Genomic DNA, 13372 nt, shown 5'->3' with positions numbered 1-13372 from the left:
CTTTTGAGGAATCACCAGACTTTTCCACCGTGATTGCACCATTTTACATACCTACCAACAGTACACAAAGGTTTCGGTTTCTCCACATCCTCACCAATATGTGTTTTCTGTTTTTTTAATGGCAGCCATACTAATGGGTATGTAGTGGTATCTCATTGTGGTTTTGATTTGCATTTTCTAATGTTAGTGATATTGAGCATCTTTTCATGTACATATTGTTTGTTTGTATATCTTCTTTGGAGAAATGTCTATTCAGATCCTTTGCTTGCATTTTTCTTTTTCTTTTCTTTTTTTCTTTTTCTTTTTTTTTCTTTTTTCCAGACAAGGTCTTGCTCTGTTCCCCAGGCTGGAGTTCAGTGGCATGATGATCATGGCTCACTGCAGCCTCAACTTCCCAGGCTCAAGTGATTCTCCTACCACAGCCTCCTAAGTAGCTGGGACTGCAGGCACACACCACCATGCCTGGCTAATTTTAAAATTTTTTGTAGAGATGAGGTCTCACAGGCTAGTCTCGAACTCCTGGGCTCAGGCGATTTTCTGCCTCGGCCTCCCAAAGTGCTGTCATTGTTTTTTGTTGTTGTTAGGAGTTTTAGGTGTTTTTTATATATTTTAGGTATTATTCCCTTTTCAAATATTTTCTCCTGTTCGTGGTTTGTCTTTTCATTCTCTTGATAGTGTCCTTTGTTGTACAATAGTTTTTAACTTTGATGAAGTACAGTTTATCTACTTTTTCTTTCATTGCCTGTGCTTTTGATATCATATCAAAGAAACCATTGCCAAATCCACTGTCCTGAAGCTTTTCCCTGTGTTTTCTTCTAAGAGTTTTATAGTTTGAGGTCTTTGATCTATTTCAAGTTAATTTTTTTTTATGGTTTAAAATAAGGATCCAGTTTCATTCTTTTGCATGTGGATATCTGATTTTCCTAGTGCTATTTATTGAGAAGACTGTCCTTTCCTTATTGACTGATTTTGGCATCCTTGTTGAGGATCATTTGACTAAGTATGTGAGGATTTATTTCTGGGCTCTCTGTTCCATTCCATTAGTCTGTGTATCTGTCCTTATGCTAGTTCTACACTTTTTGATTTGTAGTGAAGTTCTGAAATTTGACTCCCACAGCTAATATTACTTTGGCTGGGCTCAGTGGCTCATGCCTGTAATCCTAGCTCTTTGGGAGGCCAAGCGGGGTAGGTCACTTGAGGCCAGGAGTTTGGGATCAGCCTGGCCAACATGGCAGAAACCCCTGTCTCTACTGAAAAACTACAAAAATTAGCTGGCATGGTAGCACACACACCTGTAGTCCCAGCTACTCGCAGCTACTCAGGAGGCTAAGGCAGGAGAATCACTTGAACTTGGGAGGCAGAAGTTGCAGTAATCTGAGATCACACCACTGCACTCCAGCCTGGGCAACAGAACGAGGCTCTGTCTCAAAAAGAGAGATTATTTTGATGTTAGATTCCATGTGAATTTTTGGATAGATCTTTCTATTTCTGCAAAAATTGTCATTGGGATCTTAAGGGGACAACCACTTGTTTTTAACTGATTTTTCTGCATGGACCTCCTTGTGCCATAGCAATACAGCTATTTGAGACTTTAAAGTCTCTATACAATTTTTAATTAAGGCTTCTATGGGGTAGTATGCATTATAAAATCTGAAATGATCCAGCCTGGATTTAGATTATGCAAGTTTCTTTGCCTCTGTCTTCTCTTTTGGTAAGAAAGAGCATACCTAGAAAGCAGACAGCCTCCTTTAGGGAGGAAATAATATTTGACATGGATATGTCTTGAGAATTGTGTTTCTTTTGCCAGGTAATCTAAGCATTTGTGTAGGCTTTTAGCATGGGGTAGTTTTAGGGTGACTGCTTTAAAACTTTAAAGCTATAGAAATGACATTCTAAATTGAGAATAAAGTCACTTTTAAAGACTGTTAAGCCATAATTCATGGTAGTATGTAAAAGTAAAATTTTATTTCATTTTAGCATGCCAATGAAGATGTGGAAAGAATGTTACTAGGAAACAAGTGTGATATGGACGACAAAAGAGTTGTACCTAAAGGAAAAGGAGAACAGGTAAAAATCTGAATTAAACTGATATTCTGCTCTTTGTAAATGTAATGCTGCTTTTGATTATTATTATTATTTTTTTTTTTTCTTTTGAGACGGAGTCTGGCTCTGCTGCCCAGGCTGGAGTGCAGTGGCCGGATCCGAGCTCACTGCAAGCTCCACCTCCCGGGTTTACGCCATTCTCCTGCCTCAGCCTCCCGAGTAGCTGGGACTGCAGGCGCCCACCACCTCGCCCGGCTAGTTGTTTTTTGTATTTTTTTAGTAGAGACGGGGTTTCACCGTGTTAGCCAGGATGGTCTCGATTTCCTGACCTCGTGATCCACCCATCTCAGCCTCCCAAAGTGCTAGGATTACAGGCTTGAGCCACCGCGCCCGGCCGCTTTTGATTATTTTTATAGTAATAGTGATGGAATGCACTAAGCTAATTACATAGTTTTTAAAATACTTGTTGGAAATATTTTATTATTTGAATGAATTTGTTTTTTAGTGCATATTTAACATATATGGGGGCATCGAATGTTCCCATAGTATTTTTATCCTTATTTAAACTACAAAGAGAGAAAAATGTAAGTCAGTAATCCTCAATTTTTAAACTTAGGACTTTTTTTTTTTTTTTTTTTTTTTGAGACGGAGTCTCGCTCTGTCGCCCAGCCCAGGCTGGAGTGCAGTGGCGCGATCTCGGCTCACTGCAAGCTCCGCCTCCCGGGTTCACGCCATTCTCCTGCCTCAGCCTCCCGAGTAGCTGGGACTACAGGCGCCCACAACCGCGCCCGGCTAATTTTTTGTATTTTTAGTAGAGACGGGGTTTCACCGTGGTCTCGATCTCCTGACCTTGTGATCCGCCCGCCTCGGCCTCCCAAAGTGCTGGGATTACAGGCGTGAGCCACCGCGCCCGGCCTAAACTTAGGACTTTAAGGAGATGTATCAATTTGTATGGTTCTAAAATGTGACAGTCAGCCTGCGGTGAGCAGAAATTAGACCCTGAGAAGTCAGGTTGAGCTTCTCATAGGTTTGCCCCCAGGGTGAAGTATCTGTTTTAGTACTGTATCTGAAATAAACTTTTGGGGTAAGGAGATTACTTTTGTTTGTTTTATGAAAGAGCTTGACTTGCTGAAATATTCTGTGTTATATATTCTAGTTGGGACCACTGCCTTCAGAATAAGATTAATATTTAAGATGTTAAAGTCAGCAATTGGCAACCCATGCTTGATAATTTTATGATGATATTTTGTTTCTGTTTTAGATTGCAAGGGAGCATGGTATTAGGTTTTTTGAGACTAGTGCAAAAGCAAATATAAACATCGAAAAGGCGTTCCTCACGTTAGCTGAAGATATCCTTCGAAAGGTAGGTTCCTATTTTTACTTCCTGCCAGGTACCTGAGTGTATCTCTGTTGAATATTTTGTCTATTCTGAAGTACTGTATTTACATACAGAATTTGAGTTTGGGTGGTATTGTTTCTGTAGGGCAGCAGTCCCCAGCTTTTTTGGCACCAAGCACTGGTTTTGTGGAAGATAATTTTTCCATGGACCGTATTGGGTGAAACTGCCCCACCTCAGATCATGAGGCGTTAGATCTTCCTAAGGAGCGTGCAATGTAGATCCCTTGCACGTGCAGTTCACAGTGGGGTTTGCACTCCTGTGAGAATCTAATGCTACCACTGATCTGACGGGAGGCGAAGCTCAGGTAGCAAGCTCCACAGTCACTGTCTAGTCCCTAGTTCCATTATTTTTTCCAGTTTTTCATCTTTTCTAGCCTTTTTATTATTGGATTCATTTCTCTTAATGAGTACTTTGCAGTCTCAGATAATTTAGGAAATTTTAAGATAAGAAATGAATCTATTAAGTAGTTATTGCCACAGAATTGCTATTCTGCCATATTAGTCACTTCTCAGGCAAATAAAGGGCATGTACATATTCTGTACATACTGAATAAAACCTATTATGTAAGAAAATAAATAATGCTGAAAATGTGATCTTGAGGAATGCATGTTTTACCTCAGGTTTGTTTCTGGGCTTAAGATTTGTGACTCTCAATATTTGCTAGTATAAGTAACATGTAGCCAAATTAGGAAATCCGATTTTCATATTTTCCCTCAAGTGACTAGGTATAATGCATGGATTTGGTTATGAATTCTGAATTATCTGTTCAATCTGTTGTAATTTTAAATGCAAATAAATACAGATAAAATCTGACATACATTGGCCAGGCGCGGTGGCTCACATCTCTAATCCCAGCATTTTGGGAGGCTGAGGCAGGCGGATCACGAGGTCAGGAGATGAGACCATCCTGGCCAACACAGTGAAACCCCATCTCTACTAAAAATACAAAAATTAGCTGGGTGTGGTGGCACATGCCTGTAATCCCAGCTTCTTTGGAGGCTGAGGCAGAAGAATCCCTTGAACCAGGGAGTCAGAGGTTGCAGTGAGCCGAGATAACGCCACTGCACGCCAGCCTGGCAACAGACCAAGACTCCATCTCAAAAAAAAAAAAAAAAATCTGACACACATCCTAAAAGAGAAGCAGATGTTGTATAGTAGAAAATGTAATTACATTTGGTAACCTTTCTATTTTTATATTTGAAATATTAATATTTTTTCTAAAACCGACCTATATAAAAGGTAGATGTTTGTTTTTACATTTTCTTAACCAACCAGTTTTTTTTCTTTCTCCACTTTGGAAGGACAGAGACATTAGCTGTAATAAAGGTGGTATGTCACATATAAATCTAGTGAAATTTCTGAGCAATTACAAGAGATTGAGTTGAAATACTTACATTGAAGTAAATTCTTTATATAGAGTGACTAAAACCAAGGGACCTAATTTTTAGAGTGAAATGTAGGTATCTGTTTACTACAATTGAATATTCAAACTGGAAAAAACAGTCATCAGTTATTGCTCTTTAATGGGGCTAAAAAATGGGTGCCCTTTTGAATCTGCCAGCTTCCTTTGCATATCATGTTTTGGGACTTCCTGCTTTAGGAGATGTTTTTCTATGAGAATCCAGTCAGATCAAAAATTGAATTTTATTTCAGAGAATGAGAGAGGCTGACAACAATTAAACTAAGTATAAAAGATCTCCATAGTGTGTGTATTGAGTGATAAAAAGCAAATTAGGGGCTGGGCACTGTGGCTCATGCCTGTAATCCCAGCACTTTGGGAGGCTGAGGCGGGCGGATCACGAGGTCAAGAGATTGAGACCATCCTGGCTAACCCGGTGAAGCCCCGTCTCTACTAAGAATACAAAAAATTAGCCGGGCGTGGTGGCGGGCGCCTGTAGTCCCAGCTACTGGGAAGGCTGAGGCAGGAGAATGGTGTGAACCCAGGAGGCGGAGCTTGCAGTGAGCCGAGATCACGCCACTGCACTCCAGCGTGGGCGACAGAGCGAGACTCCGTCTCAAAAAAAAAAAAAAGGATATAAAATGTGAAGTGATCTCATTTTTCAAGATTATATGATATACCAAACAGACATATGTACATGCAGATACATTTTATTTTTAGCAAATGGAGAACTGGAAGGGTAGATACCAAACTCCAAATAGCACTCCAAGAGAGTGATGGTGGTAAGGGGGAGAGATCATAGGGCAGATTCATGTACTGACTATAGGCAGTTTAGTTTTGAAATTTCAACAGGTTTCTTTTTTGAATTATAAGCAATTTTAAGATTTTTTTAAAAGAACAGTCTTTCACAATTAAGGTGAACCCATTAGAATTTCTTGAGAAAATCTATATTATTTATTGTTCTTTTGAAGAGCAAAAGAATAGAAGAATACAACTAGGAAAAAATGTGTTTCTTTCTGACTTTTTTTTTTGTTTTCTTTTTGAGACAGGGTCTCACTATGTTGCCCAGGGCTGAAGTGTAGTGGCTGTTCGTAAGTGTGATCATGCTGGCTGTAGCCTCAAACTCCTGGCCTCCAGTGATACACTAGTAGCTGGGTCCACAGGGGTCTGCCATCAAGCCTAGCTCGGTCTCTCTCTTTTTTTTTTTTTTTAATTGATGGGATCTTTGTTTCCCAAGCTAGATTTGAACTCCTGGGCTCAAGTCATCCTCCTGCTTCAGCTTTCTGAGTAGCTTAGGACCACGAGGACACATCACTATCCCTCACTAATTTTCAGATTTTTTGGTAGAGATAGGGGTCTCACTGTGTTGTCCAGGCAGGTCTTGAACTCGTGGCCTTAAGGGAACCTCTCGCCCTGGCTTCCCAAAGTGTTGGAATTACAGGTGTGAGCCACGTACCAAAAATTGTATTTTTAATTAAATGAAGGGAATAAAAGAAATAGAAAAATACTTCTTTTAAAATTGGTTGAAGGTACTTTGTATTTCAGACATTGGTGGGTCAGGATGAAACATTATCCAGTATTCACAGTCGAGTTAAAGACCAGGATAAGACTGGCAGGAGTTACCACAAGACCTAGTGAAACACTCTTGGCTCTATGTCCTTTCTCTTTCTGGGCTTTTTGGTCTTCGTGGTTTCTGCTTAGTTTCTATCTATACTATGTCCTTTGATCTTCTCATCAGTCTTGGCTTTTTTTTTTTTTTTTTTTTTTTAAATAGTGCTATATAGCCATTATATATATAATTTTGTGCCCCAGTGAGGTAGAGCTTTCCTTATTATCATTATTAAAGGTTAAAGTATTAGTATACTAATAAATAAAGATCTCAGTCTAGACTTGTAGGGGTGTCCAATCTTTTGGCTTCCCTTGGCCACAGTGGAAGAAGAATTGTCTTGGACCACATATAAAATACACTAATACTAACCATAGCTCGAACGCTAAAGAAAAAAATCACACACAAAAAAATCTCATCATGTTTTAACAAAGTTTACGAATTTGTTGTGTTGGGCTGCATGCAGGCTGCAGGTTGGACAAGCTTGGTCTAGAGTTTTCCCAAGTAAGCAGGCCCAAATACTAGGTAGCAATTTTTTTCATACACATCCATACACTGATGTGGTGAAGTTATGAGTTCAAATAGCAAATGTAAAATTCCTTCACGTTAGAATTAACTTAAAATGAAAGCAATTTAAAACATCTTTTAACTTAATTATTTGGCTACATGATTCATTCTCTTGCTTCAAACATTTAAAAGGAGAAAAAAAAAGGATACAGAAATTTCCCACCTTGTTCCCTTTGATTCCCTCAATATCAGTTGCCAATTCCTCATTTTATCCTTACTCCCCAGGTAACTGATGTGATTAATTTATCAGTTATTACTCTGAGTAAATATGAATATATATTTTTGTCCCACCCCTCCCCCACAACCTTTTCTTTTTAACAGATGAGGTAACATACTCTACTGATTGTCATTTTGCTTATTTCACTTACCATAAGCAAAATAGTTTTACTTTTTAAATAATTATATACTATTCCTTTGAATGTTTATATCATAATTGAACAAGTCCCCCAGTGGACATTTAGATTATTTTCAAACTTATGTGCACATAAACTGTGTGTGTAGTGCATAATCTTATATTTAAATAATTTTCCATACGTACATACATTTGAAGGACAGATTCTGAGAACTGGTCAAAGAGCATACATGTATGTACATTTGCAATTTTGATAAATACTGCCAAAGTCTGTCCTGAGGGTTACACCCATTTACACACCCACTTGCAGTATATGAGAATATGTGTTATTCATACCCTGGCCAGCACAGTGGATTTACAAGACTCAGATCTTTCCCAGTCTAACGGGTTAAAAAATGCAGATTTAATTTGCTGGTAATTTCTGAGTAAGGCTGAGCATTTAAAAACATTTGTTTGTTTGTTTGTTTTGAGACAGAATTTTGCCCTTCTTGCCCAGGTTGGAGTGCAATGGCATGATCTCTGCTCACTGCAGCCTCTGCCTTCCAGGTTCAAGAGAGTCTCCTGTCTCAACTTCCCAAGTAGCTGGGATTACAGGCGCCTGCCACCACACAAACGAATGTTTGTGTTTTTAGTAGAGACAGGGTTTCACCATGTTGGCCAGGCTGGTCTCGAACTCATGACCTCGGGTGATCTTCCCAACTTGGCCTCCCACAGTGCTGGGATTACAGGCGTGAGCCACCTCACCTGACCTAAAAACATATGTTTAAGAATCACTTTTACATTTCCTTTTCTGTAATTTTTTTTTATTTATTCCTTTGCCCAATTTTTCTATTTGGTTATTGCCCTTTTCTTATTCTTAGCTAGGAGCGAGCTTAAAACTTTTAATAAACTTAATTAAAACTCAACTTCAACTTAAATATTTTGGCTGTACAAGATTTCGCTCTGCAGGAGATACCCTTTTGTTTTTTTGTTTTGTTTTTTTGAATCTGTTTCAAGGATCTAAGTTAAATTCTAAAAAGATAGTGAGTGAGATGCTAAGAAAATCAGTGTAGGAGCCTCCCTGGTTTCCTTCACCTGACCCATACCTGGAAGTTTCCAGACAGAATTTCCAGTGCAGCTGTACTCTTTTTTCTTGCTGGGTGCTGGTCTGCCCCCTTTTTCTTCTTTACATCTTTCTCAAAGATCTCTTTTAGGAGCAAAGTCACTTGTACTGGAAACCCCACAGAGGTCTTTTTAATGCATAATTTGCTGCTTTGACACACATGGAGGAGAAGAATCCCATTAGGCAGTGGGAGTAAGTAGGTGAGCTCTAAGGGCAAGTAGCAGTGTCACCTCAGGATGAGTTCACTAGGCTTCTCTTAGGCTACTTGAGGTTTTAAAATATTTTTGAAATACTTTAATATTTTCCCCCTTGGGCTATACAAGCCCTTAACTTTATATTGTTTCCATGAGAGAATAAGTTCTCAGGTACATCGTGGCTTTCAAAATGTTGTGATGAACTACTGTTTTATACAACAGCACCGATAAATCTCAAAGACTGATACTGAGTGAAAGAAGTCACACAGAGAAGAATATATTCAACTATGGTTCCATGTATATGAAGGATAGGAATAGAAAAAAAACTAATCTTAGATGATAGAAATCAGAATATTGGGTAACTTGAAGAGAGCAGTACTGGCAGGAGAGGGGCACAAGAGAGCCTTCTTGGGAATATTATGTTCTATATCCTGATCTGGTAGTTTGACAGTATATACTAAAAATACATCAGGCTTACACTTAAGCTTTATGTACTTTTCTGTATGTAAGGTATCACTTTAAAAATATTTTTTATATATAAAGAATGGGCCTACCTTTTTAAAATACTGTATTCTTCTGATTTTTTTTTTTTTTTTTTGAGATAGAGTCTCACTCTGTCGCCCAGGCTGGAGCGCAGTGGCGGAATCTTGACTCACTGCAACCTCTGCTCCCGAGTTCAAGCGATTCTCCTGCCTCAGCCTCCTGAGTAGCTGGGATTACAGACGTCCAACACCACACCCAGCTAATTTTAGTAATTTTATAGAGACAGGGTTTTGGCATGTTGGCCAGACTGGTCTCGAACTCCTGACCTCAGGTGATCCAACTGCCTCGGCCTCTCAAAGTGCTGGGATTACAGGCCTCAGCCACAGTGCCTGGCCCTTCTGATTTTCAAAGTAATATTTAATGTTGGGAAAAAACAGAATTATACTAAGAATAAAATTAAATCAACCATAATTTTACTACCTAAGGGTTGCTACTGTTAGTATTTTGTTGTATCTCCTTTGGAGTTTTTCTATGTTTTTAGGGGAATTGGGAGGAGTCTTACTGTCTTGCTGTGTTGCGCAGGCTGGAGTGCAGTGGAGTGATCATAGCTCACTGCAGCCTTGAACTCCTGGGCTCAAGTGATCCTCTTGCCTCAGCCTCCTGAGTAGCTGGGACTACAGGCTTGAGCCACTGTGTCCAGCTAATATTTTAAATGTTTTATACAGATGGGGGTCTCACTATCTTGCCCAAGGTGGTTTTAGCTCCTGGCCTCAAGGGATCCTCCCACCTTGGCCTCCGAAAAGTGCGGGGCTTACAGGCGTGAGGCAGTGTGCCCAGCCATCTATATCCATTTTTAACATGAATTAGATCACTACATTTTCCTTCACTCCTTTTCACTTAATCAGTTGAGACTGCCTTTTTAAAACTATCCTACAGTAATAAAATTAGTCTAAAAACGCAGATAACTAAACAGAAAAGGGCAGTTTTATTTCTGTGACATTACATATACCTAACATTGGTTTTATACAACCTGCTTCCCAATGCCTTTTAAGTACTAAACATATTCAGAGGTCAGGGCTAGAAGATAACAATCTATTTAAGAGAGCAGAGAAGATTTCAGAAGCTTTATAAAGGGATGCCAGGAAATGTCTACAGTATTTCACAGCCTGGAGGAAGCAGGCAAAATGATCAAAACAAGGCTTCCAGATCTTTACTTTGCATGGAGGGGAACCTATCTCATGTGATTGTAATTGTATTTTGTTGTATAAATTGACATTTATGAGAATATTCCTGATGAAACTTGATTTTATCCATAGCAGTGTTTTTTCATGAGTTATTTTCCTTGTGTGTTTGTTGCAGACCCCTGTAAAAGAGCCCAACAGTGAAAATGTAGATATCAGCAGTGGAGGAGGCGTGACAGGCTGGAAGAGCAAATGCTGCTGAGCATTCTCCTGTTCCATCAGTTGCCATCCACCACCCCGTTTTCTCTTCTTGCTGCAAAATAAACCACTCTGTCCATTTTTAACTCTAAACAGATATTTTTGTTTCTCATCTTAACTATCCAAGCCACCTATTTTATTTGTTCTTTCATCTGTGACTGCTTGCTGACTTTATCATAATTTTCTTCAAACAAAAAAATGTATAGAAAAATCATGTCTGTGACTTCATTTTTAAATGTACTTGCTCAGCTCAGCTGCATTTCAGTTGTATTATAGTCCAGTTCTTATCAACATTAAAACCTATAGCAATCATTTCAAATCTATTCTGCAAATTGTATAAGAATAAAGTTAGAATTAACAATTTTATTTTGTACAACAGTGGAATTTTCTGTCATGGATAATGTGCTTGAGTCCCTATAATCTATAGACATGTGATAGCAAAAGAAACAAAAGCCAGGAAAACACTCATTTTCGCCTTGAATATGTAAATGGGGTTAATTTTGTCCTGTGCCTTATGTGGAAAGGAACTTCTTTGGTTTTCCTTTTTTGTTCTGGTGGAAGCATGTGCAGGAGACATATCATCCAAACATAAACCATTAAAATGTTTGTGGTTTGCTTGGCTGTCATTTTCAAAGTAGTTAATTGAGGACAAAGGGTAATGCAGAAGTGATAGCTTTGGTTTGCTGAGTCTTGTTTTAAGTGGCCTTGATATTTAAAACTATTCCTGCCACCATTTCTTTTCCTTGGCCACTTTTTCCTTGCGTCTCCCTGCATGCTGCTTTATTTGCTTCTCCCTCCCCCACCACCTCATGGTATATTTAAGAGTGAAAGGGACAAACTAGTAGGTTTGTCAAGTTTAATATAAAGCACTGATGTAACTTGCTAGGTAAACGGAAGGATAAGTTCTAACTGCCTACTATCCAATGTCAGTTAATTGGTGTCTTCCCCCTCATTTGCTCTCTGCCCTAAAACGTGTCCCAGATGCCTTCACTGGCTGTTTTACTTCTATGTTCTGCTTTTCTTCCTCTCTTTGTTCCCTTCCTGTCTATCCATTGAGCTTATGAAATGGAAGAGTTAACTGCATGCACTAGTGTTTGGAGGGTGTTGTGGTTTGTCTTTCTAATTAGGTGTATAGCCTATTCACTTTCCTAGAATAAATCTCTTAACCTACATTTGAGTAGTCTCCATTTTGGCAACTCCTCTAGCAGCTTGGTAGCCTAGTACAGGTTGTTTTTTTAAAAAAGAAAAAGCAGGAAGGAGGAGTGAATTTTATTAACATGTTTGCCAAATGTATTGAGATTTGGCCTCTGAAGAACACTTTTTCAGTGTTAAGTTGTCTTTACCTTAAGATTGAGAAATACTTTAGAATATTATTAATTTTAAGTCCTGTCTTCACGTCCTTTTGGAAAACTTGTGTTACCATGGGTTTGGAAAAAGGACAACAAAAGGCTTTTCGTGTAAAGATAAGATCTCTAGCTGTCTCTAACCCTGTCCTTTTTTCACAGCATTTTTTCTAGTTTTGCTTCATTGCTTATCATTAGGATAGGGTAAGTTAAGTTTGCTATGCTGCTAGCATCCTAAGATGATACCTTTGTTGAAAGAATTGTGAATAGCATGATTCATTTCTAGCAGAGGCTGAGTTTAGGACAGCAGCTTCCATTGAGAAGTCTTTCTGTGTCGTGAATAGCATTTTAATGACCTCTTGGCTCACATAAGCAAACAACATAGGGACGTATCTGCTATGAAAATCCACAAATTTTTCAGATAGTGCCCTAAAAACAATTTTATATGCCTCACTGGTTGTTATTCTTAGGTTGTTTCCACACTTGACTTTATCATTGTTTACTACTAGTAAAAAGCAGCATTGCCAAATAATCCCTAATTTTCCACTAAAAATATAATGAAATGATGTTAAGCTTTTTGAAAAGTTTAGGTTAAACCTACTGTTGTTAGATTAATGTATTTGTTGCTTCCCTTTATCTGGAATGTGGCATTAGCTTTTTTATTTTAACCCTCTTTAATTCTTATTCAATTCCATGACTTAAGGTTTGAGAGCTAAACACTGGGATTTTTGGATAACAGACTGACAGTTTTGCATAATTATAATCGGCATTGTACATAGAAAGGATATGGCTACCTTTTGTTAAATCTGCACTTTCTAAATATCAAAAAAGGGAAATGAAGTATAAATCAATTTTTGTATAATCTGTTTGAAACATGAGTTTTATTTGCTTAATATTAGGGCTTTGCCCCTTTTCTGTAAGTCTCTTGGGATCCTGTGTAGAAGCTGTTCTCATTAAACACCAAACAGTTAAGTCCATCCTCTGGTACTAGCTACAAATTCGGTTTCATATTCTACTTAACAATTTAAATAAACTGAAATATTTCTAGATGGTCTGCTTCTGTTCATATAAAAACAAAACTTGATTTCCAGCTGTGTGGTTTGGTTTTCATTTGTTTATGGCATTAGAAGATTACTTCTGAAAAAAATGTGGACTAGCAAACTAAATATTAATGAGTTGACAGAAATGGGAAATCACTGTCAACCTGTGGAAAACTGGAAAGGCAATTTCAAAAACTGTCTTTGCTGAGAAACTACTTTAAAAAATAGAATTATCTCTGGGATCCTAAAGCGGAGTCATCCTTGTGCCAAAATAGGAGATGCCACGATCCTAATCACACCTGGCTTACACTAGTTGGATGTGCCAGAGGCCCTACAGCTGAGGTCACCTGATTTCTCAGGGGGACCAAGCTGGGCTCCTCATGCTGGAGGGTAAATCCTTGTTTT

The 13372-nt window shown here is 38.6% G+C and overlaps 1 protein-coding gene across 2 annotated transcripts in view; it reads left to right on the top strand.

Moving 5' to 3' along the window:
• RAB10 (RAB10, member RAS oncogene family) overlaps positions 1 to 12974 on the top strand; it is a 107264-nt gene extending 94290 nt beyond the window's left edge. For both annotated transcript variants that reach the window (XM_015111864.3, XM_077959991.1), the window contains 3 exons: positions 1978 to 2067; positions 3305 to 3406; positions 10505 to 12974. In XM_015111864.3, the coding sequence (XP_014967350.1) occupies positions 1978 to 2067; positions 3305 to 3406; positions 10505 to 10588 (276 nt within the window). In that variant the 3' untranslated portion in view covers positions 10589 to 12974. The remainder of the gene's footprint in view (positions 1 to 1977; positions 2068 to 3304; positions 3407 to 10504) is intronic.
• Positions 12975 to 13372: the final 398 nt, after the last annotated feature.

Source organism: Macaca mulatta, chromosome 13 (assembly GCF_049350105.2).
Source record: "Macaca mulatta isolate MMU2019108-1 chromosome 13, T2T-MMU8v2.0, whole genome shotgun sequence".
In the NCBI taxonomy this organism is placed as follows: Eukaryota; Metazoa; Chordata; class Mammalia; order Primates; family Cercopithecidae; genus Macaca; species Macaca mulatta.
This window is presented reverse-complemented; position numbering and strand designations above follow the sequence as displayed.